General features: G+C 35.4%; 1 protein-coding gene across 42 annotated transcripts in view; it reads right to left on the bottom strand.

Moving 5' to 3' along the window:
- The window catches only part of l3mbtl1b (L3MBTL histone methyl-lysine binding protein 1b), an 18785-nt gene extending 2626 nt beyond the window's left edge, over window positions 1-16159 (bottom strand). For 5 of the 42 annotated variants that reach the window (XR_012392094.1, XR_012392090.1, XR_012392089.1 and 2 more), the window contains exons 1-20: window positions 16122-16159; window positions 13811-13947; window positions 13531-13720; window positions 11887-12085; window positions 11683-11797; window positions 11545-11596; window positions 9372-9466; window positions 9044-9148; window positions 8826-8961; window positions 7851-7942; window positions 7594-7745; window positions 7436-7512; window positions 6999-7084; window positions 5908-6018; window positions 5192-5306; window positions 5010-5109; window positions 4711-4935; window positions 4458-4519; window positions 1342-1487; window positions 1192-1254 (exon numbers count right to left, since the gene is read on the bottom strand). Coding sequence is in view for 12 of the 42 variants with exons in the window: in XM_009292357.5 (XP_009290632.1) it covers window positions 1192-1254; window positions 1342-1487; window positions 4458-4519; window positions 4711-4935; window positions 5010-5109; window positions 5192-5306; window positions 5908-6018; window positions 6999-7084; window positions 7436-7512; window positions 7594-7745; window positions 7851-7942; window positions 8826-8961; window positions 9044-9148; window positions 9372-9466; window positions 11545-11596; window positions 11683-11797; window positions 11887-12085; window positions 13531-13720; window positions 13811-13921 (2232 nt within the window). In the remaining 30 variants the exon portion in view is untranslated. Of the gene's footprint in view, window positions 1-1191; window positions 1255-1341; window positions 1488-3692; window positions 3734-4457; window positions 4520-4710; window positions 4936-5009; window positions 5110-5191; window positions 5307-5907; window positions 6019-6998; window positions 7085-7435; window positions 7513-7593; window positions 7746-7850; window positions 7943-8825; window positions 8962-9043; window positions 9149-9371; window positions 9467-11544; window positions 11597-11682; window positions 11798-11886; window positions 12086-13530; window positions 13721-13810; window positions 13948-14016 lie in introns of all 42 variants that reach the window. The other 37 variants (XR_012392102.1, XR_012392099.1, XR_012392098.1 and 34 more) reach the window with 19 other exon arrangements.
- Between the last annotated feature and the right edge of the window lie 2259 nt (window positions 16160-18418).

Raw genomic sequence — 18418 nt, forward strand, 5'->3', positions numbered from 1 at the left:
AAATTAAAACCTTAAGTTCGGAAAACTATATTAACTTAAAGTTTTTTGGCTGCCTAATGGTAGGTGTTACGATGACGAAGAAGGTCGCTGGTTCGAGCCTCGACTGGGTCAGTTGACATTTCTGTGTGAAGTTGCATGTTCTCCCCATATTTGTGTGGGTTTCCTCCAGGTGCTCCAGTTTCCCCCACATGTCCAAAGACATGCACTATATGTGGGTTAGCTAAAATGTCTGTAGTGTATGTGGGTGAATGAGAGTGGATAGATGTTTCCCAGTGATGGGTTGCAACTGAAAGGGTATCTGCTGTGTAAAACATATGCTGGATAAGTTGTCGGTTCATTCCGCTGTGGCAACCTTAGATTAATAAAGAGACTAAGCCGAAAAGAAAATGAAGAAAATTAGAACTGTTTTTTTAAACAACTTCAAATGCTGACTAATGTAGTTGACCAAACACTGCAGTTCAAATCGCTGCGAGTCACTGCAAAGTTCATTTGCATGTGTTTTTAAAGCCTATATTTCAAGTGAAGTGAAATATTTTGTGCACAAGAAATTATAATGTCTGTAGCTTAAACAATTGTATATAGAGAGATTTGAAGAGAACTGTCTATAATTGAAGACTACTGTTTTATTTTACATTTGATTTTTCAAAACTGTGTATGAACACTGTCAGATCTCCCACTGTTTTTGGTTTCACTAGTATCTTTGTCTCTGTTTATCTATGTTTTGCCTGTAAATAGTTTTTTTTTACTTTATGCAAATATATTCTCCTACAAAATCATTCCAATCAATGTAAAATTAGGATTTTTTTCTCCAAAAAGAACTGTATTAAAGCCATGTGGTGAAATTGCATTTTTACTGAAAAATATATCGTAGTAAAACCCAATATCGAAATGTCAGATTTTTCCAGTGTCGTAAAGCCCTATTAAATACACACATATGCATATATAAACTAAAACATATTTATCTATACATATTTAAAACTGATTACAAAATGACAAATGACAAAAACAACAAATTACTCCAATGTGAATTTAAAACAGAAAAATGTAAAAGTTTAGAAATAAGAAATACTATAAAAATAAAATGCACCCTTTCAAAAATACTTTCAACTATCATACCGACTTGTACACCTTAAACAATAGTACACATTGACAATAAGCAAAATGGCACTGATGGAAGGTTTTGTTGATTACCTCCTTCCTGAAGGTGGGAGCATGCTCTCTGCAGCCAGGAAGCCCTCGTACAAAACTTGCAACCTAAAAAAAAATCAACAAAAATAAATGAAAATGTACAAGACCTCTATACAAACTTAACTGAATAAATTCAAAAGGACCAAACATCACCTCCTCTGTGTTCCACTTGGACACTCTCTTGGCAGTGAGGCCTAAAGCTTCAGGCAACAGTTTGCCATGCTTCTCCCAACACAGCTGAAACCTCGGCTGCTCCCATCCACAAAACACAGACTCATGCAGGAACTGCTGTAGAGAATCTACAGACACAAGTAAACTTTCATCATGACATGCCTCGAAATTCTTCTCACGATACAATAAACCAGCTCAAAATACATTATTCAAGTCGTTAGCTTACAATTATAAGGTTCTATCAGACATTTTTGTCAATATTGTGTTATTGACATATTCATACTAAATGACAACTTATATACATTATGGGATGTTGTTTTATAAGTTATTTACATTTCAATAATTTTTTAAAAACAAATGTTACACACATACTGTTCGCAATATGGATTGCAAAAACTTTGTAGTTCAATATCTCAAAATCATTCAGAAAGCAGATAGAACTTTATAATTCCAAGGTGACAGGTACTTAGAAATGTGCGTTCAAAAAAATTCAGAAAATGGATGAACCCCAATGGATCATAAAGGAGGTATGCTAAATCAGTGTTTCTCAACCACATTCCAGGGGGACCACCAATACTGCATGTTTTGGATGTCTCATTTGTCTGTCACGACCCTTACAGGTCTTTCAGGCTTTGCTAATGAGCTGATGAACTGAATCAGGTGTGTTTGGTTAAGGGAACATGGAAATTTGTGTAGAGCTGGTAGTCCATCAGGAACATGGTTGAGAAAAATTGTGCTAAATCACTGTTTGTATTTTTAGGAAAACAATACATATACAGTGGAGATCAAAATGACAGAACCTACAATTTCCTAAATTTAATGGTCACTGCTATGTCCTATTTGATATAATAGGTGGTAACAAACAGCAGTTGTAAGCATATTTTATAAGTAACATATTATAAAGGACTGTCTATGAATTATTAGGATAATTATTACATTTTTATTCTAATAATGATCAAAATTACAAACACTTTCAGATACCACCCAGTTATTGGTGTTAATCTGGCACCTGGTTCCTATTCTGTTAGCTTTCCAGTTTTCACAAATTAGGTATGAACAGAGATCAGAGCCAGCACCAAATGGGCAGGTCTCAGGTCAGTTCTGAATGTGACGGACTAGAGCTCTAAGTGAGTTGTAGAAACTTCCTGGAATGTTTGATAGATTCATTTAATGTCTTGACTCTTGAATCTAACCTATTGTTTAATTAACATCTACACCAACCCCAACCCTAAACCTACCCCTTACAGCAGAAGTGCCAAACTTAGTTCCTGGAAGGCTGCCAACCTGCAGAGTTTAGTTCCAACCCTGCTTCAACACACTTACCTGTGGGTTTCAAACAAGCCTGTTGGACTGATCAGGTGCTTAATTAGGGTTAAGGATAAACTGTGAAGAGCTGCAGAAGTTTGACATCTGTGCATTACACTAATGCAAAAACTATTGCATAAATTATTGATATCCAGTGTCACAAAAGTGATGCGATATTGATGTGCATATAATTTTATAAAGTGTTAAACTTTTGGTATTTGTTATGCAGCGATTGTTGTGTACACTATGATTTTATATAATATTAACTTTAATGTGTGATAGGAATAAAACATGATCAGAAACTAATGATTTCTCCACTCAAATGAATGGCGGCTTGGACCCGGAAACAGTATTACATACGACACCACTTAACAAGCGGATAGACAGCAAGATGGTGATTTGTTCTAAAGTGATGGAAATCCTCAGCCAGGATATTATTCAAACAAAAGACAAAGGGGTTACTCTTTCAGCCGTAGTAAGAGAAGTTGGCCTTTCCAAATCTGTTCCTAGAATTTTGGATCTTTATAATAACATGACTCATAGTGGGTGTAGCTCAGGGGTGGGCAAACTCGGTCCTGGAGAGCCAGTGTCCTGCAAAGTTTAGCCCCAACTCTAATCACACACACCTGCTTATAGATTTATAGTGATCTGAAGAAACCGATTAGCATGTTCAGGTGTGTTTAATTAGTGTTGCAGCTAAACTATGCAGGACACTGGCCCTCCAGGACCGAATTTGCCCACCCTTGGTGTAGCTTATTCAAGTCCCCTAAAAAAGGCTGGACATCTAGGAAAGACAAATAAATGAGAAGAAAGGATAACACAGGGAATCTCAATGGGCGATTTGTGCAAAACGACTTTCCTGCAGGAGGAATTGCAGTTAGTAAAGTCAGTGAAAGGTGGAGGTGAAGTGTCATAGTTTGGGAGATTTGGGAGACAGCAAAACAGGTCAAGCAGTTCTCTGAAGCTGAAAACACTTTTATAGTACCATTATATAACAAATTAAATTTCTTTTAAAATTGAATTCTTACATTTGAAGTGTTCATAAACTGTTGTATAACTTTGATCTCCACTGTAAACAAAAAAATACATTCATTTCATGACCTCCAAACAACAAAAATGAAGTCCAAATAACATACACTGTACATCATATCTGTTAATTAACAGTTTCCATATTTTGTGATTCATAAGTGTTTTTTATTTATTTATGGGTAGGCTAAATTGTATGTAGTGTGTAAGTGTGAATGAGTGTGTATGGATGTTTTTCAGAGATGGGTTGCAGCTGGAAAGGCATCCGCTACTTAAAACATATGCTGGATAACTTGGCGGTTCATTCCGCTGTGGCGAGCCCAGATTAATAAAGAAACTAAGCCGAAAAGAAAATGAATGAATGATCTCTGCTCTGTGGACTTTTGATGTTGAAAATTCAAATCTACAGTTTAACAAAGGGACTTTTATTGACAGTGTTGTAGTTTGAAATAATATAATGTATTAGAAATACCATAGAGAGCATTAAGCCTGTAATATAACAGAAAGTTAACTGGCACTTTATTACAGGGCTTTTCATGAGGTGTATCATATACAACACCAGACAATATATCACTTTAAAATATTATAAATTTCAATAAAAATCCCCTTTTCAAACATTAAGGGTTAAAAGTTGTTGGAAGAAAGATCAAAGTGCCTTAATACAATTCAAAATGGTGGAATATAAAATAAAAAATATGAATCACAAATTAGGGAAAACTGCTCATTTACTGATGCGTTTTATAATGTATCATCTGACTGATATGTACCTTTTCCGTCCCCTTCCTGCTTCACCTGTGGTGCCTTGACACATTTGGGAGCAGCGGCAGTCCTGCAGTATATGAAGATCGAGAAAACAAATTGAGAAGTGAAAGTGTGTGTGTGTGTGTGTGTGTGTGTGTGTGTGTGTGTGTGTGTGTGTGTGTGTGTGTGTGTGTGTGTGTGTGTGTGTGTCAAGACAGTAGGGCTTTTCACACTTGAAATGACGAAAAGTCAATACAGAAAATAGTAATAGACACTCACACAACATGCTCGCGCACGGGCCGGGCTTGTGGACAAGCGTCAGTGGTGGTGTCTGGGGGCTCTGGAGTGCTGGCGCTGGACGTAGGCTGGTGTGTTTGAGTGAGTGTTTCAGCACGTCGATGGCGTGGGGGTCCACTGATAGTGACCGGCCTCTCCCCGCTCAGCCTGTCTGGAACCAACCCATCCTTATTAAAATTTAGGTCCGAGTATGGACAACTCACCGCCCTGAAGAGAGAGAGACTTGTTTGAATTAATAAGCATTAATGAGATGTGTTCGCACCAGTATGTGTAAAACTTACGTGTAATGTGTCCCATACCGAGGTCCTCTGATGTGTCCGACTCCATTGCATCCTGGGGTTGGACAGCCTTGTCCTGGAGGAACTGGAGAATCTCTAGTACCTGATAGGGTTACGGATTTGAGAGTGAGTCTGGTGTTTACATGTGTGAATTATTAGATTCATCATCTCAGAGAGCACATTACCATTGGGATGTTGTAGAGGATGACCCGTCTTCTGACACCAACCTACGGGGTGCAGTTCTGGGCTGTCGGCGTCTAGCCAATAATCATATTCATCACTCCAGCCGTCGAAATGGATCTATTTGTAGATAAACACATAAGTAATTACCACACAAAGACTATACTAGTATAATAAAGGTAGAGTTGGCCATTTTGGAATGGTTAGCAACCACAAGCATTGAAAGCCAAAGATCCTGCCCTCCATGAATAAACACACATGAACAAACACAGCAGACCAGAGGGTCAAGCATCAAGATGAAAGTCAGACTACCTCCTGTCTATCACCGGTATAATAAAAACATTTTGAAGATTATAAAGTATAAAGAAAAAAGCAGGCATGTACTGATAATGTGTCCTTGTCTGTACAAACTGGCCGAGCAGAGTTATGCAAACACTTATGTTTACAGGCAGGTAGGAAAGCCTGTTGTAATGTTTGGAACAAAGACATTTTGATAGGACAAATTTTTCTTCCTGCTACAACTACAACACCAGGTATATATATAAATATTAATACATTTATGACACTTCAAGTAATGAGTGCAATTGAGATCTGAACAGACTTTCAACCTGGATAACATGTTTTTGAAGCAAATTACATATCAAGTCTTAAAATACTATATTTACACATTGGCTTTTTACACTACAGTAAGGAGAGGATGTAGATATTTTTAAGTGTAAACCTTGATTCTGTGTTCTTCTGTATCAGAGATGGTGGCAACACGGATGAGCATGGGATTACGTTTGTCCACTGCCTCCAGCTTCACCCCAACTTGGAAGCCATGTGGTGGTCTCTGGATGGCCAAAAATCAATGGTCAAACATTAAACACACAAAAAAAGAACATATATCATCTAATTAATAGTTATATAACATATATACACAACCGATCAAAAGTTTGGAGTCAGTAGGATTTTTAAATGTTTTAAAATGAGCTTATTCTGCTCACCAAGGCTGCATTTATTTCATCAAAACTTTTAAAATTGTAAAATGTTATTGCACTTTTGCACATTTGTCATTGCTATTGCAATGTAATTAATTACTGTAATATTAATTATTATTGTTATTATTATTCATAATAATAATAAGCGTAATAGTAATAAAAGCAATAATGACTACAGTAAAGATTTCATTTGAAATGACAGACAAATTTTATTTTTTACATTTATTGTAATGTAATGCCGGCCATGATGAACGGAATACTTTTATTTAAATTATTAAATAAAATTAATAATAAAATCAGATAAAACGTGTTCTAGAAAACATAATTGTAAACAAAAAATGTAAAACTTAAAAAAAATTTGTTCAGTTACAAGACAACAGTGTTTTGAGAGACTAATTGCTTCAGAAAAAGCTTTCAAGGTGCTGGTATTTGATGTAAATGATGAATAATCATTCAAATATAGTAAGACATTTTATGAAATAGTAAAATATGTAAAAGATACACTGTCCTTTCAGGAATCAGCATGTGCATTCAACAAGCAAGAAGTTAATACTAACTGTTTTGGTTCTAAAAATCACGGTACACAGTCATGCCACAGTATGCACTTATTCTACAAACTATGCATATGCATACTGCAGTATGCATACTGTGCTTATAAAATATTCCCATTTTTGGGATGATTTTACCAGTCTTATTGCCTACACGCAAAACTATCCCTAAAAAGTTTGCATTATTACTATATTGTCAGGTAAACATATCCTTTTTCTTTTGTAACATTTAAAAATGATTTATATCCATCTTTCACAGTTCAGTGGGGAGGATCAAACCTCACCTGTTTAAAGGCTCTGGCTGGGGCAGCCTGGGTTCCAGTTTCTTCAAGGTATTTTTCCCAGGAAAAGCCCTTAAGGTGTTTATACTCTAAAAGAGAGGCACAAACAGACTTCAAATAACCGAAATATAACCTGCCGTGCTCATAAGTGTTCCCTTCAAAGTGAATGTGTGAATGAATAAATAAATACATAAATAAGATAACAAAATTTGGAGCACAATGGAGTCAGTAATAAAAGGAATTTGAACATATTTTAATTACATTATATTATTAATATTTTTATTATATTATAATGTATTATATTGTGCACCCCGAATCCTGCAATGTCAAAGACGATGCAACACTTCTCTTAATATAATTCAATCTTAAAAGTAAATGTTAATGGTGTACTGCCTGCAGGGGGTAAATATTATTGAAATGATGAATATTGTGAGTCTTACCTGCAGGTGTAGTGAGCGTTAACTTGACTTCCTCACAGTACCCTACTGGATGAATGTATGGACTGCTGGCATCACACCTGAGAACAAACAGAACATATTCACCACCACAGGCACTCACAGAGCTATTCATCAACTCAGCGAATCTGCAAGCATCTCACCAATAATCATGCGTATCGTCACAGTGGTCAATGTGAATGAGGAGTCGGTTATCAACAGCAGCAGCAATGGTCGCTACACAAATGTCTGACAGGTTCTTCCTGTCCACAGCTTCCAGCTTCATCCCTGCACGAAATCCTGACGGCGTAACTGACTAAACATGGCAGAATACACATGATTAATGAAGTCACCATGATCCCTGTTAACAAAAACCAACACTGATTGGACTCTTGAAGTGTGTGTGCTTGAAATGACATACTGTATTAAGACTCTTGAAGAGATGTTTGGGGGCCAATTGACCTCTACAGTTTTTCACATATGTATTCCAGTTAAACTCCCCATCTCTGCAGCCTGTAAGCAAACAGACAAACATTAAAGGGATAGTTCACTCTTAAATTTAAATGTACTCACGATTTACTCACCCTTAAGTGGTTCCAAACCTTTCTTTATTCTGCTGAACACGAAAGAAGATTTTTTTGAAGAAATCTTAAAACCGGTAAACATTGACTAGGGAGGTCAATGGATACAGGTTTTCAGCTTTCTTCCAAATAACACATTTCATGTTCAACAGAGGAAAGAAAGTCAAAGAGGTTTGAAACAAGTGAAAGGTGCATAAATGATGACAGATTTTCTGTATCCCTGGGTTTTTAAATAAACTGCATTTTTTAGCAGCACATGCACATGTTTTTTGCACCAAAATGTTATTGAAAAAGTGCATTTACACATTTATTGTTTGTAAAAAATGAAGTTTACAATACTAAAACAAACAATACAAACATTAAATGAATCCAATACTAAAACAAACATTTTAGAATAATGACTGTTTCACTTTGCTACATCATTCAGACTGAAATATTAAGAACTGAACATGTTAATAACTGATGAAACATGCTAGGCAAAATTGGTAAGAAGTCAAAAATCTGGACTAATATCTGCTGAATTATTTGCTTTACTATTTTGAAATAAACCGATTTATTTTGCATCACACACTCCTGAATTATAGTTTTATCCATTTCAAAATGTTATTCAAATCATGTATTTGCACATTTATTGATTATATATAACAGCATATATGACATCATTCAGACTGAATTATTTACCACATAAACGGACATCTATAAAACATCTTTAATGCAGCAAAAGTAAAGCACTGCACAAGAGCCGTTTTGCATGTTGTATCCTTGACAACACTTATTTTTCCCTGTATATCTATCTCTATTAGTACATTAAGCACCTTTTGGCAGCAAGAGCTTGAGGCTGGTTTTCTCACACCACCCTGGAGGTTTCACATCCCACGAGTCAGCATTAACCCAAAAGTCATAGCACTCAGGATAACCATCAAAATGAAGCCGAATCCTGTAGCCTTGCACCTGAAAGCAATATCAAACCATGTCAGAATACACATAATAACATATTGAGTTATAAATGTTGAATGATTTCAATCTTGTTTACCTCTGCAACAGTCAAAACGCAGAAGAGCGCAGGATGACAGGGGTCCAGCCCTTCTAATTTCATGCCAACTTTAAATCCATTCCTGCTTTGAGGAAACGACTGGTGCTGTTGCAAATATGTTAGATTATTATTATTTTTTAAACCATACATTTTTTTGTTATCTAAAAAAATCCTTCAAACTGCAGAGTTCTCTTCTTTCAAGTAACAATTTTTTGTAATGATAAAATTGGCCTGACATCAAACTAGCCACCCTATTCAGAATATAAAGTATTCTGTTAATTATAGAACTGTGAAAAGACATGCAAGTTACACATGCTGTGAGTCTGACCTCTTTAAAGAGTTTGAGCGGAGCGGCAGCAGCTCTCTCCTCCTCCAGATAAACTGACCAGCTCCAGGTTTTCTTCTTCACGAGAGGTGCCGTTACTGTGGAAACAGGATCACAAAGAGGCACTTTATGTAACTTAAGAAAAGCATCCATATGATTACTTTGATAACTGATGATACATATGGAATACTTTGATATTTGATGATAAATAAAAATACAAGTCGATTCAATAACTGCATTGTGAGTCAGTATTAGTGCACTATAATGTTAACTCAGGGCCCTATTATCCACAAGTGTTACAAAATTTTCTATTAAATTGTGTGAAAAACATTATCATCATATTGCATTATGGTTTTGTATTTGAAAATTAGATTATAAATTTTAAACATTATAAGGTATTTAAATTATAAAAGTGAAATCATGAAATGCTTGATACATTAGCCCCTTTTACACATACATCATTTTCTGGGAAAATTACCTGTATATTACCATGAAAGGTCATAAAGAGGCCTTTTATATATACCAGAAATATTAATCAGCAATTAGAAGCTTTGAAGGGCACTAATTACTCACTTTATGTGGGTTAATGACGTTTTTCACTTCATAAAACTGGAACAAATTAGACATTGTCTAAAGGGTTTTCCAAAAACTTTGATAAAATTTGGGGTTTTCTCCTTTAATACAAGGGGAATGTATACTCCCTGCATACTGGATGACAGTTAATTTTTACATCATGATCAGGCTTTTAGTTTGGTGTATAAACAATTATTTTGGTTGTTGCAAGATTATTATTTTTATTTCATTATTATTATTATTATGATTATTATTTGTTTGTTTTTGTTGCTTTTTTGTGGTTTTGTTTTATTTTTGTTTCTATTTATTTATTTTTTTAAATACATAAATTTATCTGGGGGTCAATATATGTCACAATTTCCTTGTTTACGTCTCTGTCTGTCTCTCTCTATCTCTCTCTCTCTCTCTATCTATGCCAAAATGTACAATAATGTTAAAAAATGTGTGATATTTATACATTTTTGAAAAATTCTATAAATAAAGTAGAGAAAAAAGGCCACTAATAAAGGTTTTTTCTCGCCGCTGTTGCCACTGGCTTGCATGGTTTGGGACCTGTAGAGCTGCACATCGATGGATTTGCTCTTCAGTGTTTGAACTCTCAGTAGGGATTATTTAACCACACTGAACTGAGCTAGACTGAACTGAACTAAACTAAACTGAACTGAACTAAACTAAACTTAAACTCTGAAAACTGGGCTGACACTGTTTTACTATGATCTTCAATGTAAAGCTGCTTTGACACAATCTACTTTGTAAACGCGCTATACAAATAAAGGTGAATTGAATTGAATGTTTGTAAATGGCCGCATGGTGTCAGTAAACTTGCATTTTTGTGTTTGTGTGTGTGTACTGCAAACTGCATTTGTGTGAGACACATAATTTCAGAAGGGCTTAAATAAACTCCACCACAAACACATCAAATAAACATACTTGGTATTTTTGACCAATGAGCTTTATTTTAGCTTCATTCGAGCCTATCTCTGTCACTGATGGTTGTTTATCTGACGTAATGCATGAGAAGCAGACGGGCACATGGGAACAGTGGGTGGGGAGAAGCAGCTTATTTGCATTTAAAGCCACAGGCTGCAAAAATAGCTACAATGTATTCAGACACCAATATGGGCAGATTCTAGAGGCTGTAATAAATAATCTGATGGGTATTTTGAGCTGAAATTTTAGATACATTTTGGAGTAACCAAAGGCTTATCTTACATCTTGTAAAAGAGGTAAAATAGGTGCCCTTTAACTTTACCAGTAAATTGATGGAATTCCACTGTGTGTGAACGTGCATGTTTTTTAATGTACGAGTAAATTCCTTCTAGTAATTTTACAGTAAATTACCGATATTACTGTGTGCTTTAAAAAAATTACTTTTGCTGGTTGTATAAACTTCTTATTTAAAATGAGTTGAAAAAAATTAAATTCTAACGCAATTAAATTGTTTTATGTTCAATCCACTTAAATAAAAATAAACAAAGATTAACTTAACTTGTGTTGGGACAACATGAAGAAATTGAGTGCAACCCAGCATTTTTACAGTGTGAAAGGAGCTAACGTCTGACAGGTGCACCGTGCAAATGTGTTCGTAAGCTAAATGACAAACCTAGTCTCGCAACTTTAGCCGCTCGTCTGCCCTTTGAGGATTTAACTCTCTCCTGAAAAAAAAAAACAGAAGAAAAATCAACATTGAGGAATACAGTACATGACTACAGTACTGAATATGTGAGTGTGTGTGTATTACCTCTTCCTCTTCTATATTCTCCTCCTCCTCATCTTCAGACTCCATAAACATCTTCTTCTTCTTTCTCACACGTTTACCTAAACGCTCACCTTCGAATGCCTCAGCTGGGGTTGACCTGCAGATACACACATACACTGATAGTGTAAACAAATACAGGTTAATCAGTGCAACCAGTAGATCTCTGGAAGTGTTAAAACCACGCACCTCCCACTAGAAGGCTGTACACAAGAAGCGCTGCAAAATTTGCCCTGTAGGAAGGACTCCCTTGAGCCAGAGAGACCACAGGTCCTGCAGTTTATGGGGGCTTCGGTGACAGGAACGATGGCATTGGGAACAGTGTTTATGATGGGGTTGTCAACCGTGCTGCTGTCCCCGCCGGCCTGCCTTTGGGGCTCGGTGGAGGCTGAAAAACCAAGATAAACTGAGCTTTCAAAACAGAATTGAATAGTAAATTAGGAGGTGTATATTATTTATCGACTACAATAACATTGTAATTGCTGTTATTAGCATAATTGCTGTTTCACTTTGCAAAAAATAAATAAATAAATAAATAAAATCATGTATTGACAGTGCAGTAGCATCTGCTGCATGACGCATTAGCACTATTAGAATGCAGTTAGAATAAGCCTATAATTCAGGATACAGAAGCAAAAATATCCTGGCATGTTTTTATGTAAATCTTTTATGATATATCAAGACAAGATATGATGTTTTCAGAAATCAGCATGTTAGTGTGATCACGAATATGATATTGACTTTGCACAACAGTTCAACAAACAAGAAGTATATACAGACTGTTTAGTTCTAAAAGTCGTGTTGTACACACACACTAGCTGACAAAGTCTTGTCGTCGATCCCAGCTGTAAGCACAACAAATAAAAACTTGACTTCTAGTTGATCATTTGGAAAAGTGGAAAAAGGTAGATTTTTTATCTGTTAATCTGCATCCCATTCATTACAAATACTCCAGAAGATCTATTGGAACCCGCATGGACCCAAGATTCTGACAGAAATCAGTCAAGTTTGGTGAAGGAAAAATTGGGTTACATTCAGTATGGGGGCGTGCGAGAAATCTGCAGAGTGGATTGCATCGTCAACAGCCTGAGGTATTAAAACATTTGTGCTGCCCATTACATTACAAACCCCAAGAGAGGGCAAATTCTTCAGCATGATAGCGCTCCGTCTCATACTTCAGCCTCCATATCAAAGTTCCTGAAAGCAAAGGAGGTCAAAGTGCTCCAGGATTGGCCAGCCCAGTCACCCGACATGAACATTATTGAGCATGTATGGGGTAAGATTAAAGAGAAGGCATTGAAGATGAATCCAAAGAATCCTGATGAACTCTGGGAGTGCTGCAAAAATGCTTTCTTTGACATTCCAGATGACTTTCTTAATAAGTTATTCGAGACAATGCAGAGATGTATGGATGCAGTCCTCCAAGCTCATAGGAGTCATACACAATATTCATTATTTTTTGACTGCACCATGACTTCATTTTAGATACTGTATATTATTTCTGTTAAGTGACAAGACTTTTGTCTAAGCAAAGTCAGACCTTACTGTCCTAATTAAATCATTAAAAATCAAGGCATGATCATATCTTATTTTGGTAAAATAAGCATAATCTAGAGGCCTTTGCCATTCAAATAAGCCACTTCTGGTACCAAATGATCAACTAGATGTCAAGTTATTATTGGTTGTTCCTAAAACTTGAATAGGCGACAAGACTTTTGTCAGGTAGTGTACAGTAGGTGTATACTTTGCTTAAATGCAAAATTTGCATAATACAGCACTCAAAAGATAACATGTGCAAAAAACCTGAAGTTTACTTTCTTGCCATTCACTTACCAGGAGTACTTGTCTGATGATCAGTATTTGACTGGATCTTTGCAGTCTGATTTGAAGTTGTGTTTAAGTCAGGTGGATGACGGTTGATTGGGCCTGTAATTTTAGGCTGTGGGTCTGTAAGCTCTGTTTCTTTAATTTTGGGTTCTGCCTCTGTGACAATCTCCAAAGTGCCAAATTCAGTCATCCGAAACTAAAGAGAGTGAAAAGATTTTTCATTAGCGACATTCATATATGTTCCTCATGTCATTCTTAATGAATTAGAAAGATTAAATATTTGTACCCGAATGTCACTTCCAGGCAACGTGGCTATGCCGTCCTTCCAGTCTAGAGCACTCATCATGTCAAAATCACCTCCTGTGGCAGGGCCATCACTTACAGATGTCTCTGCCATCTTTTTCTGTAAAACATAAATGAGACCTGAAATAAAAATGTAGTGTTACAACACAGACAGTGACATGAGTGTCGGCAAACACTGTAATGACCAACCTTTAGTGATTAGGAAAATGGTGATATTAAAATCGACCAATTCCAAAAAAATTTTTTTTTTTTTTAAAGCCAGTACAAGACACATTAGCAGATAAATAAAAATTGTGATAAGTTTTGAGCCTGATACAAAATTGATCAACAAATCAAATGATTAATAAATTCAGAATTCTCATTTTTTTTGACTCAATCTTTTGCAATTTTTGCATTAAAAAAACTATTTTTATTTATGTAGACTAAAAATAATAACCCTCTAAATTAAAATGCTTTAAATAATTTCTGAAAAATAAAAGCATTACAACTACATTTTAATAGCTGTATTTCTTAAGGGCTCTATCAAACTACTGAATTTACATTACTTTTCCAGACATTTATGATTTAGTAGCTAACACTATCGATAAAATATAAGGCAAAAAAACAAATATATGCTGGTTCAAATATTTGTCCATGTATCCAAAACTGAAGGTCGTCAAATAAGAAAACAAACCCGGTAAGGCATTATCATGACATTTGTTGCTTCAAATATCGCTTGTCTTGTTTTTAATCACATAAGTTGTTGTTAAATGTTGAGCACCTCTTGGTGTTTATAGATAACCAACTGCATTTTGGGTCTCAAATATGTGCTGTGATTATGCTAGATAACTTTAAACGCAATATAATGTAAGAATATGATATAATTAGTGAATCATCACTGCTATTTGATAATAATAATTCTTGAAAACAATGACCACTGCACCAAGTCTGCACGTCAGCGATCTTCAAAGGCCTGATTATAATCACTTCCATGTGGCAAGTGTCGGAAAATGCACCAATACTTTTTAAGCACTACACAAGCAGATATCGTTTAAGCAATCAAAGATATCGTTTTCAATCATGAAAACGCTTCGAAAACATTGTTTGTCTGTGGATGATGAAACGACCGCAACTCAGGTTTACGAAACAACTGTGCGTCGCTTGTAATTCCATCTAATCCCGCTGGAGGGCGACTAGTGCTTACAGTACGGATTACACCAAGCACTTTCAGAAGGACAAAAATATGTATTTCAACATAGTTGTTATGTTAATTTGTACGAGCTAGTCATGTATACAGACTCGTACTGACACAATTAAACTACTTTGCTGCTTAGTCATGAATAAAACCGACGAAAAGTAAAGTTAGAAGAACAAGTTCGGCTTTTCCTTGTTTTAAAAGATTCTCCTTAAATCTGTGCTTTAAAAGCGGGCGGATGATCGCATAGACAAGTCAAAACGTGCGTACCCGCGATGAATTTGTTTTTAAATAAGAAATTGGTCATTTAAGTGCGTTATCATTCGTATACAACAAGCACTACTGTAATAACGTTCTTGACCTGTCGTTTATCATAAATCAAAATTGCATCCAAATCTCAGACTGTACAGTAACGGCACCCGGCAAACATCACATAAAAGGTCATCAGGTTTATTAAAAAACATTGTTTGAATATTTCAAGTGATGCCAGAATTTATTCCGAGCATAAATAAAGTGCAATGCGCGAGCGCCCATTATTAGCATTCGACTGACACACAAAATGGCGGAGCATAGCAAAGGGCCGCCGACACGTTTAAAGTATGTAAATTATAACAGTTCTCTGGACTGTTTCGCGTCGCTCAGACCTTCAACTAACCCTGGAAGGCCAAGTGTACAACTTGTTTTATTAAAACGCAATGTTTTCCCCTCCGATAAGAAACTCCTTACTTTCCCCTTGTCACGGAATGTCGTTAGCCCTACTGATAGCCCTGGCTAGCTGTAACATTAGCAGGGCAGCCTACAATAAACCAAATCAACAGTTTCACGTGCTTATCCGAAAGAAAAACATTCCCCGAGATACTTTGGATAAGTTGCCATTCATCCTGATATAAAAATAACAATTCGGCTGCACGCAGACACGAGGAAATAAAGAAATGCATGCTTTTAATTTCTTCTGCACAAACTTGTCACTTCTATTTATCTTTACGCTTTTTAAAGGTCGTTAAAAATCGCCGCAGTGGTTGAAAACTGTTAAACAACAAACGCACTCTGTGTTAGTATCGTTGTTTACTGCGTGGGTGACGACACGAACGTCATATTTATTGATAAACGTGCAACTCACCTCGTTTCTCTCTTAACTCTTATTTAGAGCTGGATGGCGGCGTTACTGCGCATGCGCCGATTCATATGTGTCGTCCAACTTCTATAGCCTCTATAAACTTCATCGCAACGTTTGTTTGTGAAGGATGCTCTTCATGATGCAAACAGTTAGACGAACTGAAGCACCTAGAGTCCTTACGTGACCCCAGAATTCGCTTAATCAGTGCGTGTTGCTCTAAGAAGGCCTTATATTAAAGATATAGTATGTGGTATTTGAATCTCCTTACGGTTTTGACGCTCTTAAAACAAAAGGAGTCCGCTTTATTCAAATGGGATCACTAATAGTTGTGTTTAATGTTTAATGTAACCTTGCAAGTGCGCGTTCACAGTAACGTGCTGTTGTTTTTAAAGTGTGAATTTGTAGCTCTTCTGTTTAGTCTTGGTATGGTGATCCTATGATTTGATTTCCTGTAACTATCACGTGTTCAGGTTTTACGCAGCAAATCTTTTTTTTTTAGCAAAAGGAGTATTACGGTCATATGTCTGATAATAAACAGAGAACTAGATATTATTCGCGAACCAACAGCGTTTCAACCATTAAAACGGAAGTTCATAATGTTCAAATACAATGTTTTAACAGCCGCATTGTGCAGAGAAAGTGCCGTGAAGGAAGAAAGCAAAGACACCACAAGATGGCGCTGTGAGCTTAAAAATTGACATTAATGTTGCGAGGTGAGTGTGGAGGAGCAGGAGAGACTGATAATGAGCTAAGAAAAATATTTAATTACTCAAACATAAGAATGTATGTAAATAAATTGCACTTGACGTTTGTCAAATGCTTAAAATAAAATTTAAAGTGTGCATTTAAATGATTTATTAATACTTTTTATTATTTCATAAATTCACGTTATTAAACAAGATGAAATAATTTAAATTAAAATGTGTATATGTATTTATAATTTAAAATAATAATGCATTGTTTTATTGTTTTATTAAATTACATTTATAAATGTTTATTATTTTGTCATTTAAAAAATTATTAATGTACTTTATATAGAATTTGTTTGATCAACGTTTTAAAACATTAATTATTTAGTATCTGTTTATGTCTGTTTAGTAATGCAAAAATACATTGTTATGTATGTTTTTTTAATGCATTGTTTTATTGAATGACATTTAAACACAAATTAAATACATTTAAATGCCTACTAATTTACCTATTTAAAGATGAATTATGGTGATGTAGTGGCGCAGTAGGTAGTGCTGTCACCTCACAGCAAGAAGGTCGCTGGTTCAAGCCTCGACTGGGTCAGTTGGCGTTTCAGTGTGGAGTTTGCATGTTCTCCTGCGTTTGCGTGAGTTTCCTTCGGGTGCTCTGGTTTCCCCCACAGTCCAAAGACATGTGAATTGAGTAGGCTAAATTATCTGTAGTGTATGAGTGAGTGTGTGTGGATGTTGTGTGTGTGTGTGTGTGTGTGTGTGTGTGTGTGTGTGTGTGTGTGTGTGTGTGTGTGTGTACATGCATACATTTGAAGTCAGAATTATTAGCCCCATTTAATTATTTTTGAAATATTTCCCAAATGATGTTTAAAACAGCAAGGAAATTTTCACAGTATGTCTGATTTTTTTTTTTCTTCTTGTTTTATTTGTTTTAATTTTTTTAAACACCATTTTAAGGCCAAAATTATTAGCCCCTTTACGCAGGTTTTTTTTTTTTTTTGATTGTCTGCAGAACAAACCACTGTTATTCAATGACTTTGCTAATTACCCTTACCTGTCTAGTTAACTTATTTAAAATAGTTAAGCCTTTAAATGTCACTTTAAGCTGTAGAGAAGTGTCTTAAAAAATATCAAGTCAAATATTTTTACTGTCACCAGGGCAAAGGTAAATCAGTTATTAGAAACGAGTTATTAAAAAATTATGTTTCAATTGTGTTTAGAAATGTGTTGGAAAAAATCTTCTTTCCGTTAAACAGAAATTGGGGAAAAAACAAACAGGGGGCTAATAATTCGGGGAACTGATATTTCTGACGTCAAATGTATATATATATATATATATATATATATATATATATATATATATATATATATATATATATATATATATATATATATATATATATATATATATATATATCGGGTATTTATTTATATACATTTTATAAGCGAATTATTACATTTAATGAACTGATTCTTTATTTTATTTTTAAGTGTTATTTCTGGCCTTCTATTGTGGAGCATGTTGTTTGGTTGAAGCCAAACTCAGAAACTATAATGTCAATGTGATTTATAAAAATAACATGAACACTCAAAACAGCT

This window comes from Danio rerio, chromosome 16 (genome assembly GCF_049306965.1).
Source record: "Danio rerio strain Tuebingen ecotype United States chromosome 16, GRCz12tu, whole genome shotgun sequence".
Lineage (NCBI taxonomy): Eukaryota > Metazoa > Chordata > Actinopteri > Cypriniformes > Danionidae > Danio > Danio rerio.